The 24,982-nt window shown below is 37.9% G+C and overlaps 1 protein-coding gene across 1 annotated transcript in view; it reads right to left on the reverse strand.

The window, feature by feature from the left end:
- Positions 1 to 2,065: 2,065 nt before the first annotated feature.
- Positions 2,066 to 24,982, reverse strand: part of FAM193A (family with sequence similarity 193 member A) — a 46,798-nt gene continuing 23,881 nt past the window's right edge. The window contains exons 11-21 of the mRNA XM_085309648.1: positions 23,341 to 23,494; positions 23,063 to 23,242; positions 20,683 to 20,934; positions 18,083 to 18,281; positions 16,532 to 16,804; positions 15,900 to 16,182; positions 13,375 to 13,561; positions 11,534 to 11,764; positions 8,605 to 9,454; positions 5,482 to 5,563; positions 2,066 to 2,945 (exon numbers count right to left, since the gene is read on the reverse strand). Of these exons, the coding sequence (XP_085165774.1) occupies positions 2,852 to 2,945; positions 5,482 to 5,563; positions 8,605 to 9,454; positions 11,534 to 11,764; positions 13,375 to 13,561; positions 15,900 to 16,182; positions 16,532 to 16,804; positions 18,083 to 18,281; positions 20,683 to 20,934; positions 23,063 to 23,242; positions 23,341 to 23,494 (2,785 nt within the window). The 3' untranslated portion in view covers positions 2,066 to 2,851. The remainder of the gene's footprint in view (positions 2,946 to 5,481; positions 5,564 to 8,604; positions 9,455 to 11,533; positions 11,765 to 13,374; positions 13,562 to 15,899; positions 16,183 to 16,531; positions 16,805 to 18,082; positions 18,282 to 20,682; positions 20,935 to 23,062; positions 23,243 to 23,340; positions 23,495 to 24,982) is intronic.

A 24,982-nucleotide genomic window follows, 5' to 3' on the forward strand; every position in this document is an offset into this window, starting at 1 on the left:
ATAACCAGTCAATGGATGGAATGACAGTAATTAACTCATTTGTCCAAGGTAACACAATTGGTAGAATTAAGTTTAGTACTTCCAAATCTCCTGKTTCCCAGCCTGCTCCACACTTACCTTCACTTAATTATGAATTTACAAAAGTACAATTTGCCTTTAAGTTCTCATCAAGGTGGAATAGGAGATCCACTCACACCCCATTCTTCATGCTTTCCATGGAATACCTGGAATCATGCCGGCTTTATTGACATATCATGATGGAGCATAAGGCAAATGAACAGGATAAATATATACATATATTTCCCAAATGCAAAAGGATTTCTTCTGTTTTCTTAACCCAGGATTTCAAAATAAGGAAAAGCATGTTATATTCATGTATCATTATTTGACTAGCTTTTTCTTTTTTTTWAAAACATACATACATAGGTAAGAAAGTCAGCTTTATTAAAACAAATAGTATGAAAGGAGTTACCTCAAAACTCTTCAGAGTTTTCCTTCTTTAGAGAAACAGGAATYTGCCCCACGGCTTGGTCATGTAGTATCACGCAGTTATTCCATTCAATGCCTTCATTTAGTAAAAGCACTGATGTAGAARTTACTAGTCATGACATACAGTGCCACCTTGTGTTATGGTTTAGAACTGAAAAGGTTCGGAAAATTAGATTTCCCACACACATCCAACTTCAGGGGTGTTTTAATAGCTTTTTAAAGCCACTGTTCCATATAATCAGCCTCTTCACTTTTGCATAACTGTGCATGATCAGGTTACTACAGATGCAAGCCCTCCATGGCCCCAAGAAATTATAAACTTTTTTCCTCCACTGATTCACTCAGACATTTTGAACGGGGGACAGTTTTTGCTGAGAAAGTTAGTGCTGAGTGGCAGAGATATTACCTCTTAGATTTGAGATGCTATTCCTCCAGCACAGGCAAATAAATACACATGTGCTGACAAAAAAAGGTGAGGCTAAGCTACTTCCCCCTTCCTCAACTGGATCTAGAAGGGRAAAAAAAAAAGAAAAAGAAGAAGAGTAAGTTATCCCCTTCACATCCCTGGGCTGTATTTTGGGAATGGGTACGCATACTCTAGCTGTCCTGTAAGAGGAAGACTGAGGGCTGATTTACCTACAGCAGCTGGGTACAAGCTGAGCCTGCAGCACATTTTAGAACAGCAGGTCCCAGCAAAGTGGGATTCGGGGTTGTAGGTCTCACAGTGGTCTGTAGCCAACCCAAGCCTCCTGCTACACACGGGCCTTCCAGGGGACACCGAAGCTACCGTCCACTAACCCTGCTCAAGTCCAAAGCCAGAAAGACCATTACCGTCASACTGCATCTTGCAAAGGGGTCCCAAGCCTAGTACCTGCGTACCATGAGCAGGGTCTCTAATGAGGAGACAGCAGAAGAACATGGAACAGCTCTGGAGGAAGAGTTAGTGGGCTCTGAAGCTGTATCATCCTTTTACACATATGCTCAGTGGTAGTTTTATTTGCTTTAAAAAAAAGAGGAAGACTGTTTTATAATTTTGGTAAATATGGCCACCTGGAAATAAAAGATTGTCTCTATTCTGAATAAATAGCACATTATCAGAAAAATTTCTGTAAGCACAGTATCTTTTCATAGATCAAAGCCCTAAATTACCAGTTTCTCCATGCTAGACAAAACTTTGCAACTTAAGACATTACTATATTTTTGTTAAATATTTACATGATAGCATTGAATCTACCTACTTTTTTCTACACTGACATTAAATTGGAAATTTCTATATTTTTTTTTTTTAATCACAAGTTATCTATCGAAATAGAAGCATTGCAATAATTCACAGAATTAACAAACTTAATTCCAGCATTTAGCAGGAGTCTTTCTCATGATAGCAAGTAGTGCTCTCCCCCCCCATCAGATGAGCTTCATACAAATGTTCATAGAGGAACATGCTAAGTTAAGCATCATTCACTGACCAGTTCTAACACCAGATTAAGTTTAGTTTAGAACACCATCGCTTTTTTCCATCTCTGTTTCTTTGTTCCCTTCCCCCCACACCCAAGCAGAAAAAAGCAAGACACAGGTCTTCTGCCATACTAATGTATTCCATCTTTCAAAAAGAAAGACATGATTTTAATATTACTTAACAATATGTTAAAAAAGTAGCCAGATAGGCTTCAGTGTTAATACAATTATACACTCTATAACAGATTTGATAGTGTGAGTACTGTTCTTTTTTAAATTTTCTCATTCTGCAAGTATTCTTACACAAGCTGGCTACAAGTCAGGAAAAAAAAATCAAAACACAAATAGCGTAACTTGTACACTCTTAAACAGTAGATTGTGAAAGAACTGAGGAGATACTTGTCCCATAAGAGCCTCTTTTTCATGAAGTCATGTCAGGAGAAATCTGGAGCAGATGAAAGCACAACTGACTAGGTCCATTCCTTTGTCAGGAGTCAGAATGACAAAACATAGCTAGATGCAGAAGTGACAGGAGCCACTGCAGATGATGCAAACTAGTATTTTGGCCTCCACCCAAGCCTAAGCAATTTAAAGTCTTTGAGGCCAAGGCATTCAGAAGGAGATGGAGAGGAGCTACTGCTCCAACTCCAACAGCATACAGCTACAATCAAGTAAGTCTCACTCACAGACTACAAGCACACAAGCTAACAAATTCAGGTAGAAAGTGGCAATTTTTCAGTCCGCAAGAATTATCAGGCCAAAGGGTTCAGTGCAGATCCACACAGCACTGGGGACAAGGCAAGGCAGCACTGGCTCAAGACCAGGTAAGCTCTCAGCACAGCAGGACAGGTAAGTGGAGTTGTCGTTCATTGATTCCTGCAGGGTTCCCTCCCCATATTGTGTCATTTCAATGTGCAGCAAAAGTGGTTTTTTTCAAGCTAAAATTGGACCAGTTGATGGAAAGTCTCTGCCTTGTCTGTCTGGCAGAATCCAAGCAAAATCTGAAAGGAAAAAAAGAAGGAAGCAATAAAATGAAAGAAACACTCTRAATCAAACCACAGATATTATCAATTTTTGGAATAACAGCTCCCATTCAAAAGGGCAAAACCTCTTTAAAAAAATCGTATCTAAAAAAATTGCTTTGTTCAAACTAGATTATGAACCAGTCATTTTAAACACTAAATGTATTACCAAGAGTAACTGAGAGAAATAGCAAAGAACACATTTAACAGAATTTAGCYGAATGCTAACTAGCAACAGCTGACACTGCTGTATTTACCAAAAACCCTGTAACAGTAAGAATGAACAGCAGGCAGTATGTAAAGCAGAAGCACCAGAGGCCTGTGACACTGCTCCTTCTCATACCATTCTTCTGACTGCAGCAAAGTCCTAGTAAAGACCTAGGAAAAGGAGTGTTGCTTATAATACAGCAGATAAATAGTCTGCAGTCCAGAAAAAAACATCTTTAGAACAAAAAACCCCACTCAGCAGCTTTCACTGGACACAATGCACATTTATGGAACAATATTTGAAAGAAGACTGGTGTGTCGTAAGAAGCAGGTTATTTCAGTGATTATTAATTCATGCGGAAGTCCTTTATCGAGGAAAGGTGTCACCTCTTCAAGCTAAGAAGTTCCACAACAGCATCAAATTAACAACCATGTGACACCCCTCTGGAAGGTTATACAGCTTCCATTAAAAAAGTCGAAAAAGGAAAGCAGAGAGGAGAAAATTAGAGAAAGTATAGTGAAAGACTAGAAGAACAAGACTTTATTTCCCTCTTTCTGTGCTACAGTTAGATGTAGCTTGCTAAATTAACTCTGAAGTCAGGCTGTAATTAATGTATCCATCTATTAACCTGCTACAAGCAAGAAAAGATGATGAATTAACAAAGTATCAGGAAAAAGCATGAATTGTACAACTCAGTACACCTGAACAGCTCTCTGTTGCGGTGGCCTATTAGAACAAGCGGGGTTGCTAGCACTCTATGATTACATTGGAAAATTATCAAACTATAGAAAGTGTTCATGCTAAGGGCATCTTCATTGCATAAGCAGTTGTTTTTCCTCCCCTGCAACAGAATCTATCATGCATTTCAGATATTTCTTCTGTTCAGGTAGTCATAAAAAAATGGACAGAGCTATGCATGTTTTTTTAACAGGTAAGCTAAAGGAGTAGATCAATCATAATGAATTGATTACAAAATAGTACTGCTAAAACTTTTAATTGCTCATTTGGAATAATGCCTGATGAATTAATGCCCAAACTTCAACTGAATTCCTACAGCTAAGACACTTTGCTTCATTCATCCTATTAAGAAGTAGAGGAAGAAAGCTGGTAAAAGCAATTTTTTCAGTTTTATTACTACAGATACCACAAACTCAAATGAACCTACGAATATTAAATAAAACCTGTAACAAAAGTGCTTATGTTATACCAACACTAGCACTATTTAGTATATGACACATTTCACCTACAAATATCTATATTTAGAATTTAAAAAAATCCTTTAACTGGTGCAACTTTCCAAGTCTTACTCAGAAAAAACATTTTTAAGATAAAATTAAAGAAGCTTGAAACCCATACTTTAATGAAAATCTGATCTTAAAAGAAAATCCCATCCATTAAGTAAATGCTTTAAGTTTTTTGTGAAATACAGTATGATTCAATCCAATATTCAACTACAGAAAACTGGTTTGTTTGTAACATTTCAGAAGTTTTGGATATCATGTTGGATATTCATGGCAAAGTAGGACATGCAGCCACCAGTGAAGAATACAAGATTTTGGTGTTATGGGAGAACATGTGCTACATTATGTAAACATGAGCTGTCTGCTCATATTTGAAAACTTAAGACAACTAGTATGTGGTGCATAAACACCAAAAGCAACTGAAATGCACATAAGAAAAAGCACCAACTCATTTTATTGTTTTAGTGTCCTTGCACTAGCATAACCACCCTCTTTTTATGATTAGTGCAAGCTAGTATCTACAGTTTTTTCTCTCTACTTCATGTACAGAATAAAGTTCCCGAGTCATAGCCTCTATAAGGATAAAAAGCTAAAAAAACATTCATGAAATAACCTTTCTGAAACATACGTCCCAAAACTTAAAAGGTGAAGTTTTATTTGCAAAATTCTTACACCTAAGATAGCATTTTTCATACTTAATATTTTTTTTAAATACTAGCCAGCCAGTATTTGGTCTCTGTGGATAATAAATGAAATATTCGTGCAAATTTTGCTACAGAAAACAAAAAATAATAGTTGAGGATATTCTGAAAGCCTTCATGAGAACTTGGGGTACAGAGAGATGATTCTGGCACTTCTGTATTCATACTACTCAGCTATGATCTATGCCCATAAATTTACAGCTCTGTCCCCTTTTTACAGTATGCATAATGTCAGCTGCAACAGATTCAAGATGTTACAACACAAGCTTTTATGCTTGGAGTTAGTTATTGAGCCTATTCTTTTGAAATCATGGCATTTAGGAAGAAGCACAACAGCTGCATGTGTAAGCATTACAGCACTTTACCTTTTAAAATACTCCACTTCTCGCTCCGTTTCATCCATTTCCACACTGTCTAGATCAATATCTTTGGGTAGAAACACGTCATCTACAAAGGGAAAAGCATTACACTACGTTAGATTCCATGAGGGCAGGAGGAAAACAGAGGAAAAACCTTGAATAAGCTGCATTAAATACATTTTTGGAGAACTGCCTGAACTTCACAGGCTGCCGATTAAAAACAACTATGTTTTACTTAAACTACTATGGATGTATATTTAAAGAGACACTTTGAGGAAACCCTACACCCAGTATCCCTGTTCAATTTTTAAGGCAACGAGCAAGAGAAGAATCAATAGAAACCTGCAGAGCACACGGGCTGCAAAAGATGCCATGAGCTTGGATCACATGTGAAAAAAGGTCAAACTATACGAAGGGGCTCAGTGTATCAGGTAGCACGAACTGCCATGAACAAGCATGAATGAACAGTGTTTGGATGCCTGAAATTTGTTTACCTTGCTACTAAAAAGACAGCTTTAGAAATGATTTTAAAATGGTATTTATAAAGTAAAATAAATCAGGAGTTAGGGTTCTGTAGAGCTGCTGTACTCCCTCAGGGAGGTTTATCATCAGGCTGCGTCTGTGAAAGTCTAAGTCGTGCTACTTCCAATTGGGATTTTTTTTAAAAAAAAAAACACATGTTCTTCAATATATTTTAACATGGTCTAAATTTAGGCCCTCAGCTATAAAAACCAAGTCTTCTTAAAGTCTGTTAGCATATTATACTGCCTCAGCGGATGGTCGTCTTCTTTTAAATATACTTTCTATAAAAAGCTTGAAAAAGCACTAAATCTTGCAGAAACCATTTTGAGACTTTTTCTCTTGTAGCCTCCCTTCCTAAAAATACTCCATAAACATACTCCAACCTCATTTTTGTAGTCGTTTTGGAACACATGCCAGAAAGCGAGAGACTCAAACTAACTGCAAACACTGCATATGTACCAGGGCGCTCCAGAAGCCTTGCGAGTCCGGGAACGAATGGCTCTTTCCTAAAGATGCTGCTGACAATTCACAAAAATTAGACAAATCTTTTGTCGCGCAACTTCCTGCTAGGAAACTGGAAAGCCCTGGAAACACAGGGCTCCCTATAGCCATCATTTTCTTTGGGCTCCCGACAATGAGGAGGTGGAACACTCTGCTAGAATAAAATTCTTTAAGAAACAGAGATCACACCAGATGCCACAATGCTTCCTGCCCCAACATTTTATTTTCAAGCTCAGTCAAAAWGCAGCTTTGCAACTCTCAGGCTCTTAATACTACCCTAGTTCTAGATTCTTCCTTCTCAGTTAAAATAATTCTGTGTGTGCTAACTCAGTACAGCAAAGCTGTGTATTTAAGAAATCAAGGCCAAATGAAAAATGGTATATTATAGTATCCTACTTTTTGTTCCAAAGGCAGAACTACTTAAAGCAAAGCAACTATCCAGATCAGACTCCATCAAAGAGCAACACTTGTTACTTCTTTACAAATTGAGACACATGTCCCTGTAGGGTTTTACAATTAAACATTAGTTTTCAGAAAGTGTAAGTACTATTGGATTTAGGCAAGAGAAAACATGGAGGGGGCAGGGGGAAGAAAGAGGGAAGGAAAAGAAAAAAAAATAGAAAACAAACATTTCATAAGTTCCTCCTCTGGTAAGAGTCTCCCCCCAACACATACGCTTTCCTATTCAATAGTTCCCTTCAAACGGCTCTAGAATTAGGAGAAAGACAAGACGTGCCTGGAGCAATCCTTCTTGGTAAGTTTATGGGAAAACAAAATACAGTACGCGCAAGGGCTAAGGCATCAGAGAGAAAGCCTCAGTGTGGTATCACAGCTTGATTGATGCAAAGTGGAAAACACGAAAATGAGTTTTTAAAAACAGAGAATGGGAGGTTGAGTCGATCCGATGGTGAAGCCACAAGAGCAAGATTAGGCTCTCCACCTAGTGCGTGCAACAGCCAGGAATTTTGCTCACGTTTTTGTGATGACGCTTAATACACATACGCTAAACGCAGGCAAAGACTGCCATCAAAGAGTCTCGCAAACTTACGTGCCCGCCAGGCGGGAGGGCGGCGTGAGCCGCAGCACGAAGCGCCCCTGGGGAACGCGCGCTAAGCGTGCGGGCCGCGGCCGCGCGGCTACGGCTGCGCAGGGGGCTGCCGCTCCGAGCGGACRCCCGTGCACGTCCCGACCGGCGGCCCCCCACGGACCAGGCGGCCGCGAGAATAAACTGGTGCCTGGAAAAGGAGCTGGAYTAGCAAGCTGACAGCAAACCAGCTAGCACTGCACAGCTTCCCTGCTTTGGTATYAGCCCTGCTAGGTGATTTTAGGAAAGCAAAGAAAGTACTTCAGGAAGTAAAAATTCCGCAAGTGCGACTTGTTTGAGCTCCTATCAAATAAACAAACAAAAATCTGTTACATTAGCCCAGACTTAAGCTAGCATGGAGAAAAGGCTAAATGTTACTACTTAAACAACATTCCCTAAGAAGGTTTTGTTTTGGCAAATGATAAAGAAAACTAGTAAACTAGCTTTTGTATTTACTTTACCTGTAAATGAAATTAGTGTAAAAAGAATTAGTTCCGCTGAGAAAAAAAATCRTATTTTCACATGAACAATCAATAAGTATTTGGCTGCAGAATCCCCGTATTTTCCCTGTGCAAAATGAGTGAGACCAGTTTTAGACACTATACTCTTAACATTATGGGAGAAATGACCCTGCTTTTAAAGGAAATTTAAAATGGATTTCAGCATACTATTGAATTATTTTAAGTATGTGTTTAAGCAAGAGATAGTATACAGAAGAGCCTGGCTTTTTAAATTAACTGTTTCATAAAAAAGCATGGAAAAAATAATAGCATATACTAGTTTATTCCCATTTTAAAGCACTGTGACTCTTTACTAAAACTATCTCCTAAAAGCACCTAAGTAACTTCAGATTATGAGTGCACTGGAAAGCAAACTAAAGACTTCATTAGTTACTTAAGTTTTCCTGACACGATTTTTTCTGTTTCTAATGTACATTGAAATCTTAATCTTCAGTCAATCCAGCCAAAGTTTTGGACTCAAATGGTAACAATGAACAAAACCCAAGTTTTTTATGCACTTACCAATGGAATTGTTGACTTTGTCTCCTTTTTTCTTCTTGTTTTTCTTGTTCTTGCCTTTTGGCTGAGGGGAATCGGCAAGTATTAGCTTATTGTACTGCTGCTGTTCACTTGGTGAAGGGGACTCGCTCGTTATGGGGGCTTTCTCTTCTTTTACATGGTTCAACTGTTTTTTGTTATTATTATTGTTGTTCAATTTCTTCTCCTCTTTTTTAGGTTCTGCAAGTGTTGGGAGCTCTGCCGCTTTTGCTTTGGATTCTATTTGGTTTCTGGTTTTAGTCTGGACCTCTGCTGCTTTGAGGGATTCAACAGACTTTTTCACTGGTTCTGCGCATGGTTTGTTTATCTGCTTTAGTTTCTGCTTGCTGTTTCCTTCTTTATGTTGATGCATAATATCAAGGAGAAAAGAGAGGGGCTCATGCTGTTTTACACTCCCCTCTTTCTGATAAAGCAGCTTYGAGTCTCTAGTGTTTACAGGGTTGGATAGTTCACAGCCCGACTCAGAAACTGGCCTCTGTTCTGTATGATTCACCTGTCTCGACAGTGAAGCCGGGGAGGTTTCAATCTTTTCTGATTGCTCGAGCGTACCGTTCTGAATGTCTTCGGGTGCATTTGGGACAGACTCCTTCACAGCCTGGCAGTTCCGAGTCAGCACATCCACCTTCTGACATTCCTTACTCGTTCGTTCTTTCTTCTTTTTCTTTACAGCCCGCAACTGCTGAAGCTCTTGAAGCCGCTGTAATTCTTGTTTCAGTCTCTCTTCCTCCTCTTCCTCTCGCCGCCTCTGTTCCTCAAGTAACTGGTGATGCTCCCTTTCTCTGGCTTCTGCTTCAAGTCGAGCCTTTTCCTCAAGCTGTAAAATAACAACAAGTATAAGAGAAGTGACAAGGATTTTGGAAATTAGAATTTTAGGGATTATTACTACTTTTCTCTATAAATGCTGCAAGTCCTAGGATGTTAACATACCAACACACTTAAGAGACTTGCCACAGCAAGCAAATAACTATTTGTACAAAAGCTGCCCTTTGAAGTACATTAAAATATTGTATTTCTATTTTCTGTAACACGTTTGAATGTTGTCAAAAAAACAATCGCTGATCTTCTCTTTGCTASTCTTAAGCATAGCTCCATATAAATACGTATGCAGAAAGGAAATACCATTCCAGGAGTTACAGAGCATTTTACATTTGTAAGTCTGCAGCTTGGTTCATACAACCGGGGTGAAAGTCTTCCACAACCACAAAGACCTGTTGAAGACGCAACATTCAACTTCACTCTCACAAGTTTGTGTGCATCACCAAGGTGCCTTGAGTTTGCTTGCGACACACGTAGCATGAAACAGGGAGATGCAATGGTAGCAGAGTTGCTGTTTCAATACTCAAACATCAGCAAAAGCAGCTGTCAAAACATTTGACAGCAAAACATTATGCACTTTCACTAAAAATTTGATCAATCCATAGTACAGTTTTAATTGGCATTTTAAAAGGTCAAAATCTACTGATAAATTACTAATTTAGTATGAAAATACAATCTCTATATTAAAATTTGTATTACCATAAATTATTCACAGGCAACAATATTTTTAACAACTGTCAATTTTACCTGTAAGTTACAAAGCACATTAAAGCTATATTAAAGTYATCAAAAATAGTAAATATTATGGAGCTTATGCTTTCAGCCATAAGTTCATAATCATTCAAGAGATTTCTCCAAGTCATTATTACAAATGCCTAAAACGTTGCTGTGCATCATTGATTTACTTACACCATCAGTAAAATTATAGTCAAAGACTAAGAATAATCATGCAAAGTGCCTGTATGGGATTTCTTTTTCACAGTTACAGAAGTCATGCAAAAGAACTATAGAAAAACTTCCACTTGTTTTTCATTTTGCACTCAAACTGTATTGCTTGAGAAAAGTGAATTTTGCTTCTATTAAAAAAAAAAATAAATAAAACACACTAAATCCCCAAGTTGCTGACTAGTGCTACAACATGAACATAAAGGATAAAACTTGTAAACATTACATCTTCCAAACCCATGGAGCTACTTAAAGAACAGAGAATTAGTGCCAAACAAATGCACAAACATAAAGTGAGATCACAGAATTTATTTACCGRAATTCAAAAACATTCAGCAACCATTCTGCTTATACCTTGGACTTTATATTTTAATTTCAGTAAGAAAAAGAGACTTCCTGCTTGTTCAGCAAAACAAAGCAACTTTTTTTTGCATTAACTTGGTAAATACAGTTTTCAAAACTAATTTCAGTGCCACATTTTTATTTTTTTAAATGGTCTTGCCAATTTCTATTTGAAAAGAACCCTTAACTTTTTTTTTCCCCTCCACTCTTCTCTGCAGCTTACCACTACATTTTGGCTTGGATTCACCCCTCGTGTCATCAGGTGGCACAGCATTTAACCTGTCTGAGTCAGGGCAGCAAGGTGCCCAGCACCATCATTCCAAAAACAAATCTTGATTTTTTCCACCATCACRAGTCCACTGTGCTTATGTTCCCTGGCTTCCTGCAGAGATCGTTTACCATAACTAATACTTCAATAAATAAATGCTAGTTTTTAAATATCCTCATATTTTTRTATGTCCATTCTGCAAAACAATCACTCTTAATATTTTTGAAATTTAGAAATAATTTTCTAAGGTGTGGGAAATTGCAGTATAAAGCTGACCTGCAACAAAACATGACAACAACATTGTGAGGAATCTTCCCATTCTACACAGCTTCTAAAAAACAGAGTATAACAGGTAAACTAGCTGTGTATGTGCAAACAGGCAGTGTAACACTAACTACATAAGAAAAAGTTTGAATCATTATTATATAGTCAGTATATRTCGGTATACTTGTGGAGAGTGCACAAAACACAAATTCAAGAAAATTGAAAAGATTCTAGGGCAAACATATTTCTGTATCTTACCTTTCTTTGCTTATGTCTTGCTCGCTTGGCTGCTCGAGAGCTGCTTACTGGTTTGGTTTCAGAGCTGTTTATAAATTGTAGCAAGTCCTCCACCTTTCGATGGTCGACAACACTTTCCCTTTCAGATATCTGATCTGGTTTCTTCGGCTGTTCCTCTTTCCTTTTTGTTAGACGTAAACGAAGCTTTTCCCGCATCTCTGCATAATTTCTACTGGTTGGCGCAGCTGGTGGCTGAAGGACACGACACACAACACTTAGTGACCAGATGCAAAAAATTTCACTGAATACGTCTGAGATTTTGAAATTTCAGAAATGTTCAAATAATTTTGAAGATCTGAACTTGAATACCAAATGCTATACTATTTGCAGGTGTATTTAAAGTACATTTACCAGGCAACAGAGCTGCCAGATTTGGGGCTCCCTCATGAACCAGGCTTTCCAACCAGAAGAATGACTGATCTTGCAGTGGACGTGCTCAAGTGAGAAAATAAAGGGAGGCCTTTAAAGCAAGAGAGGAGCTTTCCTGTGATCACTGTACCCCATGACAATTTGAAAGCAGCAGTCATTTGCTGTTGTTTCCATTTTCTATCAAGTCACTTCCTGAACTTGGGCTACCTGGGGCTGTGCGCTGTAACYGTGAAGGCTTCATCACCCTGCGGTGAAGTGCACTAGCAAACATACRTCCAGCAGAGCTGCATCAATAACTGGTTACTGCTGCTACAGTATGAAATCTTGCTTCATGTTCCACTTCTCTGTATTCCCATTCCTGCTTCTGCCTCCCAACTCCTCGTTCCTCCTGCCTCCTGTCTGCCTACCCCTCTGGCCCKAGACTGGCACCCAACTGTTTGGAAGTTAGAACAGTTCAACTCACTAAACCAAGAAAACAAAGTCTATTAACTTAAAAAAAGAAAAATCCAAAACAAAAAACAACCTTTTAGCATTCTGGCACTTCAGCAAAATGAATAACTTACTATGCAAAAAGTAATGACTGTTTAAATGTCAATCACTTCAGGTGTGTCAATACTTTTATTTCAAATAGGAAAAAATGTCAGAGACCCAAATTCCAGTAGTGACCTGATTACTGAAACAAACTTAAAGTGCAATTGGCTAACAGCAAAATATCATTTGAAGTTCAGAAAAAAAAAATGACAATTTCTAGCATTTCGTTTGTGAAAATGAACAGACAGGAACATAAGAATTTGCTAGTTATGAGTATGAATTTAACTAGTTATGAGTATGAATTTAATGTAAAGATGCTTCAAACAAAACTTTAAATAAAGAATATATGGAAAAAGATTTCATGTAACCTATGTTTTTGAACTTTATTTTCTACAAAGCACATTTTAAATGCCAAAACCAAGTCAGTACCTATCAAAATGCACCAGTAAAGAAAATTGTTCGTAACACAGAAAACAAGGAAAAAGCAGTGTGGGTTTCCTCTTGATAAGAGTATATTTAAATCAACACTGTCTAAATTGTRGCAAGAATAGTTTTTCTCTCTTGTTTTTGTAATCAAGTTAAAGTGAATATTTTGAGAATTCAGATTTTTAAAAACATAAAAATGCTTGCAGTTTCACGTCCAAACATGGTATCTGTTATCCAAGTCAGTTGCTTCCTAAATCTTTTACTCATTTTCATTGCTCTTCAAGTACTTTCAGCTGGAAAGGTTTATTTGTTCAATTCAAAGAGGAAAATGACTTTCTACCTAGGCTTCTAGCTTCCTTATACTTCCTATCTCTAGGACAGGTTTCAATGCTCCCTCTGGAGGTGTAGTCTGATACATGCAACAGATGATGAATAAGTGACCAAAAAAAAAAAAAAAAGAAAATCCAGCAACTTACTCCTCCATGGCCGAAGAACTCACAGTAACAGCAGTCACAGTATTTTCCTTCTTTCTGATTCGTGGATGTTGAGGTACTGGAACTATGCTCTGAACAGCTATCTTCATCTTGGCTCTCCTCTCCATCATACTGTTGGTGATCGTATGTGTTACTGTTCTCACAGCGATGGCCCTCACAATCTGGATCGCTATATTAATTTAAGAAAAAGCTTATGAAAATTCTAGATTACATTACATAAAATATTTCAAAAAATGTATGCATACAGCTTATGCACGTCTGTCAGAACAATGACTCAAACTGGTTATCAGCCACCAGTGATGCAGCAAATCCTAAGCTTCAGCGAGTAGGTTGCAAACAGAGTGGCTCAAAATCAAGCAGCAAGCTAAGGGGATGCATGGGAAAATGACTTATGAAAAACTCATTAAGCGATTTAGTGAATGATTAGCCTAGAGAATGAGTTTTGGAACTGTTCTTGGCTTTAAACAGGTAAAATAATTTTAAAAGCAGTCATTTTAGTTTTTACMGTGAAATAGTTTTAAAACTGCAGCCCATGTGATCACTTGAAGTCTGCAAGAACTCTGCAGTTGCAAAGTACTGAACTTATTTCTAAAATCCCCTGATTTTAATCAGATTTGGAAGCTCTTAACTTTAACCAAAGCTTCAGGGCCAGCTAAAAGCAGGAAGCTACTGTTCACACCTCTATTTTCAAGAAAAAATACTAGTATTCCTCTTCAATAAGCAGATACCTAGTAGCTTATTACCGCCAAAACTCTGCATACCTGTGTCCAACATATCTACTATCACAGTTCTGGGAGAAATGAACATGATCTTCCTTTAATTGTACAAAATACTAAAAAATCTCTCTGAAAAGCACCCCCCCAACTCACTTAATCAGCATTTGTAGTTCTCTGTTCTTATCTTAGAAARAAGATTCATATGTTCACGTTTTTCTAAGCAGCTCACTTTTTTGTTTTTTTAACAGAAGTTCACTACACTTCTTCCTTCCCTGATATCTCCCAGTTCCTCAGCTCTCAACTCCTCCTTCCCTTAACCCTCCTTTTGGAGCTCACTGACCCATTTCTAATTGTAATGGAGTTCCAGAAAAGTTTCACAAAAAATTAGTGACCAGGACAGAAAGTAAAAAGTTCAAATTYAGTTCAAATTAAGTATCCTAGTGTGGGAAAAGACAGGCAGAAATCTATTATGTTTCTGCTCGGCAGATTGCTGGTCAGCAGGAACATTTTGGCTCGCCAACCTGACCAGCCCCGGCAGTGCTGTTTCTTGCCTGTTGGGACAATGCCTGCTGGAAAAATAAATGGGATAGCACATGTCAGGGGATAACGGATACAATTCCACAGAAAATGCAGCTTCATTAATTTTATTGCTCTGCAGGACAATTGCTAGATTGAGCAACTAGGGTACAACGTAGTTTTTACAGTGATAGCACACTCCCAATTCTCACAGCTGGCAGTGACTGTTTTTGGGTTCTCCCCCAGTTCATTCCTTACGTCCTAAAAATACTTCATCATAGTAGCACCTAGAGAGAATGATAACAGTTGGGATCTATTGTATTAAATAATCTGTATTTCAATTTTCTTCCTGCATTAGGTAAGAGTTTCTTTACAAAGTTGCAATAATTTCTCTGGCATGAAAGAACAGTTACTTATTTTGTGATAYCATCAATAAAAAACAGTTGATAATGGAAATCAGGGTATTCTTAGAAGCAATTCAGGTATGGAGTTATCTAACTCTGTCTAAATCTCACATGATCTGAAAACTACTGCAGCAGCCAGGAAGCTACATTCATAGCAACCATCGCCACAGCCCAACAGGCGATGGAGCACTCAGAGCCATGACTCAACTGCTTTTCTGTTGTGCCTACACTCTTCAGACATATGGGAGAGCTGAAACCGTGCACGAGTCAGACTGCCACCACGCACAACACTCCCAGAACACAGCTCYGCCAAATTCTCTGCCCCAGACTTTTGGAAACCTTTAGAAATTAGAATATCCTTCCACCCTATARCCACTCTAAATGCTGAGACTGACACCTAAAGTTAAGTCAGAAAAGAGTGTTAGTATGTGGCACCTTCAAGACTATATGACCTTTTTATTGTTTGAGAGAAATCTGTAACACTCATGTTTTCCCAGCTTTTTCCTTGCTGTTTGCCATGTGATGCCAGAATCACAGAAAAAAGATGTATTATATAACAGGTTTGTGTGTCATCAACAGCCCTCATTAATGAAAAYGACAGAGTAAGAAACAATACAGCTTGACTTATTTATCCCAGGCCACATTACTAACAGAGTGAGCAAACATTCGTTTTCAAGTCTCCAACTTCAGTAAGCCAGTTCTTCAAYGGAAATTATTATTGTCAAGTCTCACACCAAGCTGCATACTGGGGAATGGATCTCAGTTCATTTGCTGAGCAGACAGGAGATGTTCTTCTCTCACTACAACCATGAGCAAAGTAATAGAATTTTAGTTGTCTTCTTATTTATGATATAATAGTAATTAAACTTACCTGCAGACACTTGGTGGGGCACTTACAGAACTGTCTGTGGTTGAAGTAGGAGGTGCAACCGTAGTCGGGCAAAGACCTGAATGAGGATCCACAAATCCAGGGGCTGTTGCAGCAGTTTTGGGAAAAGAAGGAGCAGCAAGATTTGGGAGATGTGGTGTAGAAGCTGGAGACAGTGCAGCAGGAGAGAGCGAAGGAAGCGATGCTAAACTAGTTGGACTATTTCGTGGCGCAACTGGTGCAGAATGTCTATGGTCCTCTTTATTAATATTGTGGAACACCTCACCTAAATTGGGAAAAATAAGAAACCGTTAAAATATTTTTTTTTAAAAAAGTCTCCATTAACTACTCCCCAAAATCACTCAAATTGCTGGATGTTCTCAGCTTCTATAAAATTCAGGGAGTATTTCAACACTTCTTTATTACTGGCCCAATTTCYATTAGGTTTGCAAAAGATCTTGAGGATCTTTCTGTGGAAAGCTTTTTGAGCCAGAAGTAAAGAGGCTACAATTCAAGGGTAACAAGAATGCTGACTAAAGACACATATTACTTAAATGAACACACAGATCTTTATACATCTTAGTCAAATGTAYTTGAATTCAGTTACAAGCTGAATGCAAATTACAAATCCTTACCTATCGATGAAGGTCTCTTGGATGATACTTTAAATTGGTTGCTGCTTGACTGCACTGTAGTAGCTGTGCAGGAGACAGAAGAAGTGGCAGAAGAGGTTGCCATGACAACTTTATTAGCTTCCATAAAGGCATCCTGGAAGTTGTACAGACATTTCTTCTTTGCAGCATTTTTTTTCTCTTTGCTGTCAGTAACTGCAGTTGCTTCACTGCTAGATGTAGTAGGAAGTGCTTCAGGTCTTATTTCTGAGAGTGCTGGTGCTAATATATCACTCCCTTTAATTGAAACACACATAGCAATTAAGACTTAGATTTACAAAACTCTTTTTATGGCATTTAGAATTAAACATTCAATAATTTAGATGCAATACTATAAGATAAGCAAGGATATATGGTTGGCACTGGCTTGTCAGGATTAGTGCAGTAACATTTTTTTTTCCAATAAACACAGCTTTAATTAAAAATGCTAATAACTCTCAGACCCAAAGCCACAGATACTAGTTTGAAAAACACTGTTAAACGTGTTGTGGTAACAAGCAGCAAAGATGCTACAGATACCTACATCGATTCATACTTCTAAATTTTTAATTTGGATATCTTTCTAAATGCTATGTATATAAGCTCCATTATCTGCAGTGAAGCATAGCCATGCAACAATTATAACACAGGTAGGAACTATATATCCTTCTATCAATACAAAGTTATAAATCTGATTTGCACTTATCACTAACTCCAGCTAACTATAGGAATGCCTTTGTGAGCTGACCTTCCACAGAAACGTGGCACTAGAAACCAGCTGTTGGAACAGTTGCTAATAACTACATTCGGATATGGATAAGCTGTTCTACTGTGGAGGTTTTTGGTAATTTTTTTTGCCKTTTCTTTAACTGTCACTTCAGTAGCTTGACACAAGTTAGTAGCATATCAGATCAAACAAAAGCTAATACACAAGACCAAAACTTCCCTTTTCATAAAAATAATRTAAAAAAATTGTATTTGCTATCACATGAATAGAAAAATACRTGCACATGTTGCCATTTTACTATTTATTAACATATTCTATTTCATTTTAACCATTAATATTTCCAAATGCTTACCAGCTTAAATTTACCTTGCTAAATTAATGTCTTTTTCTTTATGAATGAAAATGTAATTATCCCTGCTCCACTACAGGTGGAAGTGGGATGTAGTACAGTATCACCAGTGCTCTTACAATCTCATAGAAAGAAAGCAGGCCTTCATGGCAGAATACTAAAAGTTATTTAGTTTCCCCTAAATTTCCATTTCTTTGCAACTTTGAACTTTTGAATCCTCTGCAATGACCCTAGGTGAAATACAGCATACCATTCTTTTGCCTCTGGCTTCCTTTCTCCAACACTGAAGAATTTCCTTTTCGATTTTCAGCCTCACTAAAGTAGAAATGGCAGCAAATCTCTGCCAGAACTCCTCTTACAAGAGCACGATGAAGAAACCTACCATTCCTGGAAAAAGTGTCATACTCCATTTCAAAACAYAGGCTCAACTAGTCAGTGTGAAGTAATAACAAACCCTCACCAGGAATTGTATCAGGCAAAAAAGTAGCAGGATTCCAGTTCTTGTCATTCATCATTTCTGATCCCCAAAGACTTATAAATTTAGAGCTATTCCAATCTGGAGTGCTCCCAAAACAGCTTGGATAAATATGATCTTGGAGAGATGCATTGAATACTTGATGCTTGTTTGTATGATTCTGAACTGGAGCTGGCGGTAATGCCTATAAAAATAAAAGAGTATTTTCCTCATTAATATTCTGTTTGCTTACACAGTCACTCCAACAGCAATATTCAAATCATAAAGTGTTCCAACTGTGAAATGCATTATAAAAAAAACTAAGAATAATAAAAAAAAATATTTTCCAGAACAATAAGAGGGACTGGTTTGTTGACATTTAAGTAACATTTTTATATATGTACATATACATATATATATAAAATCCTTGTAATATATCTGTTTAATGTATATGTATTTAAAATCACACACATTAAATTCAGCTAACAGATAAATCCTACAAAAGTACTTATGCTAATACATATTGGTAGGTCTTCATTTTTAAATTAAAACCAGTTTTTATATGAACATTGAACTTGTAAGGAGTTATTACTTTCAAAGCCTAAAATGACAAAAACAATCCTCTGTGACATAATCATTACCACAGTAAGCAATTGTGATAAAGGGATTACAATCATTCCAGGATTAGAAATAAGCACAGTAAAAAACAACATAAAATGTGCATTAGTTCAGAATATCATTCTCTAGTAGTTTWTATTTGCCTACTTGTTTTGCCTCCATGTATGAACAAGTCCCTAACTTACCAGACAATGAGTATGCCATTTTATTCTAACAAGCAACCAAGAAAAAGAGGAAGAACACMCTTTTTTACTGTTGTTTTATACAGGTAAGTTCTTCTACCTCATCCTATTTCTTTTGGCTGCAGCTGTTTATTTGCATTCTAAAATGTAGTTTTCTTCTGAAGATCTGATTGCATTGTACAACGTTAAATTCCTGTCACCTTTAACAAAGCCAAGGAAAAGCTTTTTTTCCTATTCTTGCACAATATTTGATGCAATGCAAAGCTACAGAGATGTAGGTTCTGCTATTAAAAACATCAGCTGAGTCCAATAACATTTCAAACACTAATGTCAAAACACCYATGGCCACAAAAGTTTCTTAAATGCTTAGACTCCTTTTTCTGTGGAGGACCTTCATTATCTGGCTAAAGGTAAAGGTGGGAGGGGCTGGAATATCTTGAATAATAAATAAAAAACCCACCACCTGTCTAAAGTAGGTACAAAGAAACACTTCACATGGACAGAACAGCCAATYTGCAATGAACCAAGCCTGATCCAGCAAGGCTTATTGGCCCTTTCACTACCATCTCTGCTGAACTGAGCTGGCTCTTCAAGGGTGAAAGCTCCCTAAAGCTTCAGCTTCAACATATGTCTTTTCAGTTCCAGCACAACATAAATACACAGAGCCCAGCTGGTTCAGGTGCTGCGCCAGAGCTAATGGATCTGTTCAGTGGTACCTGCCTGCTGCTTGGCTTGGGGCTTACAGTGTGGGCCTTGACACCGTGCTGCAGATATTCCTCCTCACAAAGGTCTTTTGAAAGGAAAGACAGCGGAGATCTGGGCACTGCACAAGTGGGAGCTTCAGCAGACTGCTTTATATGGGTGGGAAACAAAGGCTGCAAGGACAGCAGCAGGTGGGGGTACAACAAACAGGGATTTTCTTTTTTAAGAATGGCAGTGTGTGGTTGAGAAACAGCAGGCTGGAGTACTACAGTTAAGGAGCCAGTGTACTGCAGCAGAGATAAGAAAGGGACACTAATAAGGCAGAGAAACAGARAAAGTATTAGGAAGAAGGATAAGAAGAAGCAAAATAGTCACATCAGTAAGCTAATTACTCTCCTTGCARCCACCGGATCACTGGACCAGGCACAAGGGAGATGAAAGGAATATGTACCTAATGACAAAGTCTTTGTCCCTTCCAGCAGCAGCCTACAGTTTGACTGAACAAAACTACATAATGTGAATTCTTGCCTTTGACTTACAGATCTCCTGAAAAAGCAATCACCTGGTCGCAGTCCTTGTTCCCTACCTTCCTCCTGTTTGTTACTTGCATGCTTYGGGTGAAAGAATTTTGCAGAACTTGCATTCCCTCAAAGCATAAAACCAACTCTAACCTCAATTCTCCTCAAAACAAACCACCCTCTCAACCCAAATTTTGAATTAGAAACCCCAGCATATCATTGCCAAAACGAAATAGTAAATTTTGACCCCTATATGAAGATTTYATTAGTCCTGTTACACTGACCAAAGTCCCACTACTTTTTTCCACCATTCATGACTTTTTAAYTCCAAATTCTTTCTTACAATGGCAAGGAAATCAGCAGTCATTCTGACAAAAGCTACTACTAGACCTGCAGTATGAACATTCCACCAGTTCTAAATCTGTGCTATTCCCTACCTCTCACAATCCCTTTCCAAAGACCTACTATAAAAAAAGACAGGAATTTAAAGCAACTTTATGGTTTCATTGATGCTCAGTCAGGCTAGTTTATGCAAGCATACAATATTTTTCCAGGGAGCAGAATGCAGTTCCTCTGGGAGGCTTACCTTATTGTGTGTAAAGGGAGAAGCTGTATACAAGGTGGGATGGATAAGTGGACGAGGCAGGTGGGGAATTGTATGCAATGGTATATGTCCATGGATGTGAGGATAAAGATGAAGTGCAGGATGTGCAGGCTTTTCAGGATTCATAAACTGATGGCCAGCAGGCAGGCGTCCAGTTGCAAGTGCAGAGGCTGTTAGACCTGAAGCTTCCTGTTTGCAAACATGACATTCACAAGCAGTTGGACCTTGGTCAGCCTGTAAGCAAAAAAAAGGTCACTCTACTTGACAGACAATAAAAGCAGAGAGAGTTGCCCCCATCCTCTTTCTGTAATAAGCATAAGCATTATTTAGCTTYGTATACAGCAATATACTCTGAGCATCCATGGAATTACTTCAGCTAATACCAATGGCAGATCTAATATTTAAGCAAAAGCACTAACAGAGGATCTTTATCTTAGTTAAGAATGGAGTGCCTTGAGGAGAGATGGCATTTGATACCCGACAGATTTTGAATGTCTAGTATCAGTGACAACAAGCAAGATATCGATTTAAATAATCGAAACAGATAGGACTAGGAACCTTGACAGTGATAGATGACTACTAGGCCACTCTGTTACCCCCCAGAAAAAAGGGGGGTGGGGAGGAAGAAGGGCAGATGGTTATTTTCAAAATTTTTCCAATATATGAAAAAAACAAGTATGTACAGAAAGTAGTAATAAAGGGCTTATTAATTGGAAGGGCTGAGAGTCTGAATAAGTCTGAATCTGCAACAGGAAGTATGCTGCCAGCAAGTCAAGCGAGGTGATCCTTCCCTTCTCCTCAGCACTGGTGAGACATACCTGGAGTGCTGGGTTCAGTGCTGGGCTCCCCAGGACAAGACAGACACAGATATACTGGAGCGAGTCCAGCTAAGGGCCACAAAGATGATAAAGGGAGTGGAGCATCTGAGTATAAGGAGAGACTGAGAGGGCTGAGGCTGTTCAGCCTCAAGAGAGTAGGTTTAGGGGGAAATCTTACCAATGTATATAAATATCTTATTTTGGGGTGAGGAGGGGTAAAGATGATGGAGTCAGGTTCTTTACACTGATGCCCAGTGAAAGGACAAGATGCAATGGACAGAAGTTGAAATACAGGAAATTCCATATGAAGATAAGAAAAAGCTTTTTTACTGTTAGGGTGATAGAGYAGGTGCTCAGTTTGTAGAGTCTCCTCTTCCTAGGAGATACTCAAAACCCAACTAATCACGACACTGAGCAAGCTGCTCTAGCTACCCTGCTTCGAGCAGAGTAGGTGGATTAGATCCAGAGCTCCCTTCCAAATCTGATGATCCTGTGAAACAGTTCTTGGGATAAGTTTTACAAACATGTCAACCATGCGAAATCAATGCCTTAACAGAACTTTCTACTGATCAAGGTATCATTTGCCTCTGTCATTTTAAGGGGATTCACTGCAAAGCAGCCCAAGAAAGAAGAGCTCTAATCCCTCTCAATTCAGTACTTTTTCCTACCTTGTCATCTGACATTTCATCAAAAGAGAATTCTTATCAGAAGCAATGCCAGGAACACTTCCTAACTACTATCTCCTCTTGATAATGTGACTGTACATACTGCTCCAAAGGGCAATATTATTTACTTCTTAGTTTTCTAGAATAGAATTTACAGGTGGTGTTCTTATCTGACAAGCCTTTCTTCCRGACTTCACCACCACTTAAAAGCATTACAGTCTTTGACACAGTATATTTTAAAATTTGAAGATTTCATAAACTAAGTATAATGACCAAATCAGTTAACTGCATAAAAAGCAAAAGTAACCTTCTCATAAGAAAAGAAGTATTATCAAGAATTCAGTATTAACCTATTACAAATGAAAAAAGATGTCCAAYGGTATACAGAGATTCAAAGTCTGAAACGAAAACCAAAACCAACTAACCAAAATATCTGCAAAACCTATGCCACTGAACATGCAATAGATTTAACTATACAGGATTTCCATATAGAAAGTTAGTCCTCAGATGCAATATTAAAAATTGCCCATTAACTATCCTATCATTCCTCCCCAAAAGTAATTTAAAATAACTTAAACGTTTGACAAAGAACGATCTCAAAATTCCAAGGGGAAATATCTCTTAGTTTGTTTCTTGCTCTTATCAGCAGGAAGAAGTGTTTTTTCTTTTACTGAAAACACATTCAATATAACTAACATATTTCAGATTTCAACTGAAGGAAGATATTAGTCATGACAGCTGAAAAATATTTTAGGTACCATAACCACTTACTGATAATGTCATACATTAAAAGAAATTAAATATTTAAAGTTGAAAATATAAACGCACTACCATTTACATAGCCACGCTTACAAAAAGGGTCTGTTCAGATTTCTATACCTGCTGACTGGGGTAAGAAGGTGGAGGACTATCCATTTTTGCTTCATCTTTCCTTAATGTCCTTTTTCCTAAAGGCATTTCTTCCTTTTGAGTTCCTGGTGGTTCACCACTGCTCTCCCCATCTGCTTCTTCATCATCTGCTTCTGAGGAACTGCTGCTAGTACTGCTCACCTGAGGGGACTGGACAACATTAACCGTTAATTCATCAGAGTGAAGGATGGACCATTCTCCAGTGAGCACCCCCATCCACCAGAGATAAGACACTGTAAATGTTGTACCTCTTCTTTCAATGCCATGTTTTCACCTCCGCCATTGAGCTCACTGTGAATTCCATTCATGTTGGCTACCACCTCTGCATCATCATAATTATTCAGTGGGTAGATATCAGCAAATTTTGCTGATAATGGTGCAACGTCTTCATCATCACTACCACTGGGTGGGAAATAAGACTTATAAATCACAATGCTCAGTAACTTCTCAGTTATTGTGAAAGCAAGCAGAACATCAAGATGAAATGAACTTGAGATCATTTGCAAAATATTCCAATTAGAAGCACTGTCTCAAGTTGTTTAACTGCATTTAGTCTTTGAAGCAAATGAAATAGAGCAATCTGTCATCTAATCCTACTATATATTAGTTGCACGTCTGCATAGAAAATCTGGACTGAAAATAAGATTCTCTATTATTTCTGCACAAAATGTTTTTCCATCAGTGTTTTCTAACCAAGAAATCCATTAACTTAATAATGACAGGATATGGATGAACASTGAACATGTAATTGTATTGTTAATCATAGTCACTTCTAAGTTTCTGCATGACAATTAGTTCTTTGATGATCCCATAGCTAGGAGTTTTTACAAATCTGCTCTAATATACTTAATAAAAGGCTTTCCTTACACACAGCTAGTAAAAAAACATGCATGCTTAATGCTTCAGGGAAGCGTTGTAAAGACTGATTAGTTCACGTTTTTACAGCAAGGCACACAAACTCTTAAACCATGCATTACATCTTTCTGCATACCAAGAGATACTTTGCAAAAGTTCAATTATATTATTATGTATACATGAAGTTTGTTTAGGCATATTTCACATGTGCAACAGAAAAAGAAAATACAGCAGACATGGATCCAATATGAGAAATAAAACACTTCTTTCCATAGGAGCTGTGGTATTTACCAAAAAGTAGACTTCTTTCAGTAAATAATACTGAGATATAACTAAATTAGCTTTTGAAGTGATAAATGAAACAATTTTGCACATTGAGTTCCAAAACTAATTGAGAGCTTACAGTAACTGGAAACCATATACTTAAGAACACATAGCTATACATACTGTCACAAAACCTATTTTCAAGGAGTTTCCCAAATTGGTTCAGGGACTAAAGTTATATTTTTAAACCATTGATCCTAGTAGTTGCAAACACAAGCATTTAAAGAAGATTGAGGTTAGTGAAGTGAAATTCATGAGAAACTTCCTACACCTTTGCACTGCCTCATTCACCTCACTGTATTGTTAGCAACAGTCATCTCACTGTAATAGTAATGCAGAATTCTAGTGATGATTCCCTTGACTGTATTGATATCACTAATTTCATTAGTGTTYCCACCAGCACTGAAGTCTTCCAAAATACCAGATGTCTGGTTAGCTGCAACCTAACCATGTGCAGAAGTCACCTACTCCCCGGACTTACAGGAGAGAAGTCTGTTATTAGTTAAATTTGAGGGTCACTGCGATCTGAACCCAACAAAAAAGGCAGAGGATATTTCCGATAGGAGAATAATCTTTGAGTCAAGCCTTGAGTTTACATGATTTCAACAATGTTAGTAAAGGCTTTTTAGAAACTAGACCAATTCTTTCAAAATAACAATCTCTCARAGAAAAGATCACCATTTCTCCTGCTCAGACTAAGAGAGCACATGA

The sequence above is a fragment of the Rhea americana genome, unplaced genomic scaffold (genome assembly GCF_003343005.1).
Source record: "Rhea americana isolate MKP2758 unplaced genomic scaffold, rheAme1 scaffold_30, whole genome shotgun sequence".
Classification (NCBI taxonomy): domain Eukaryota; kingdom Metazoa; phylum Chordata; class Aves; order Rheiformes; family Rheidae; genus Rhea; species Rhea americana.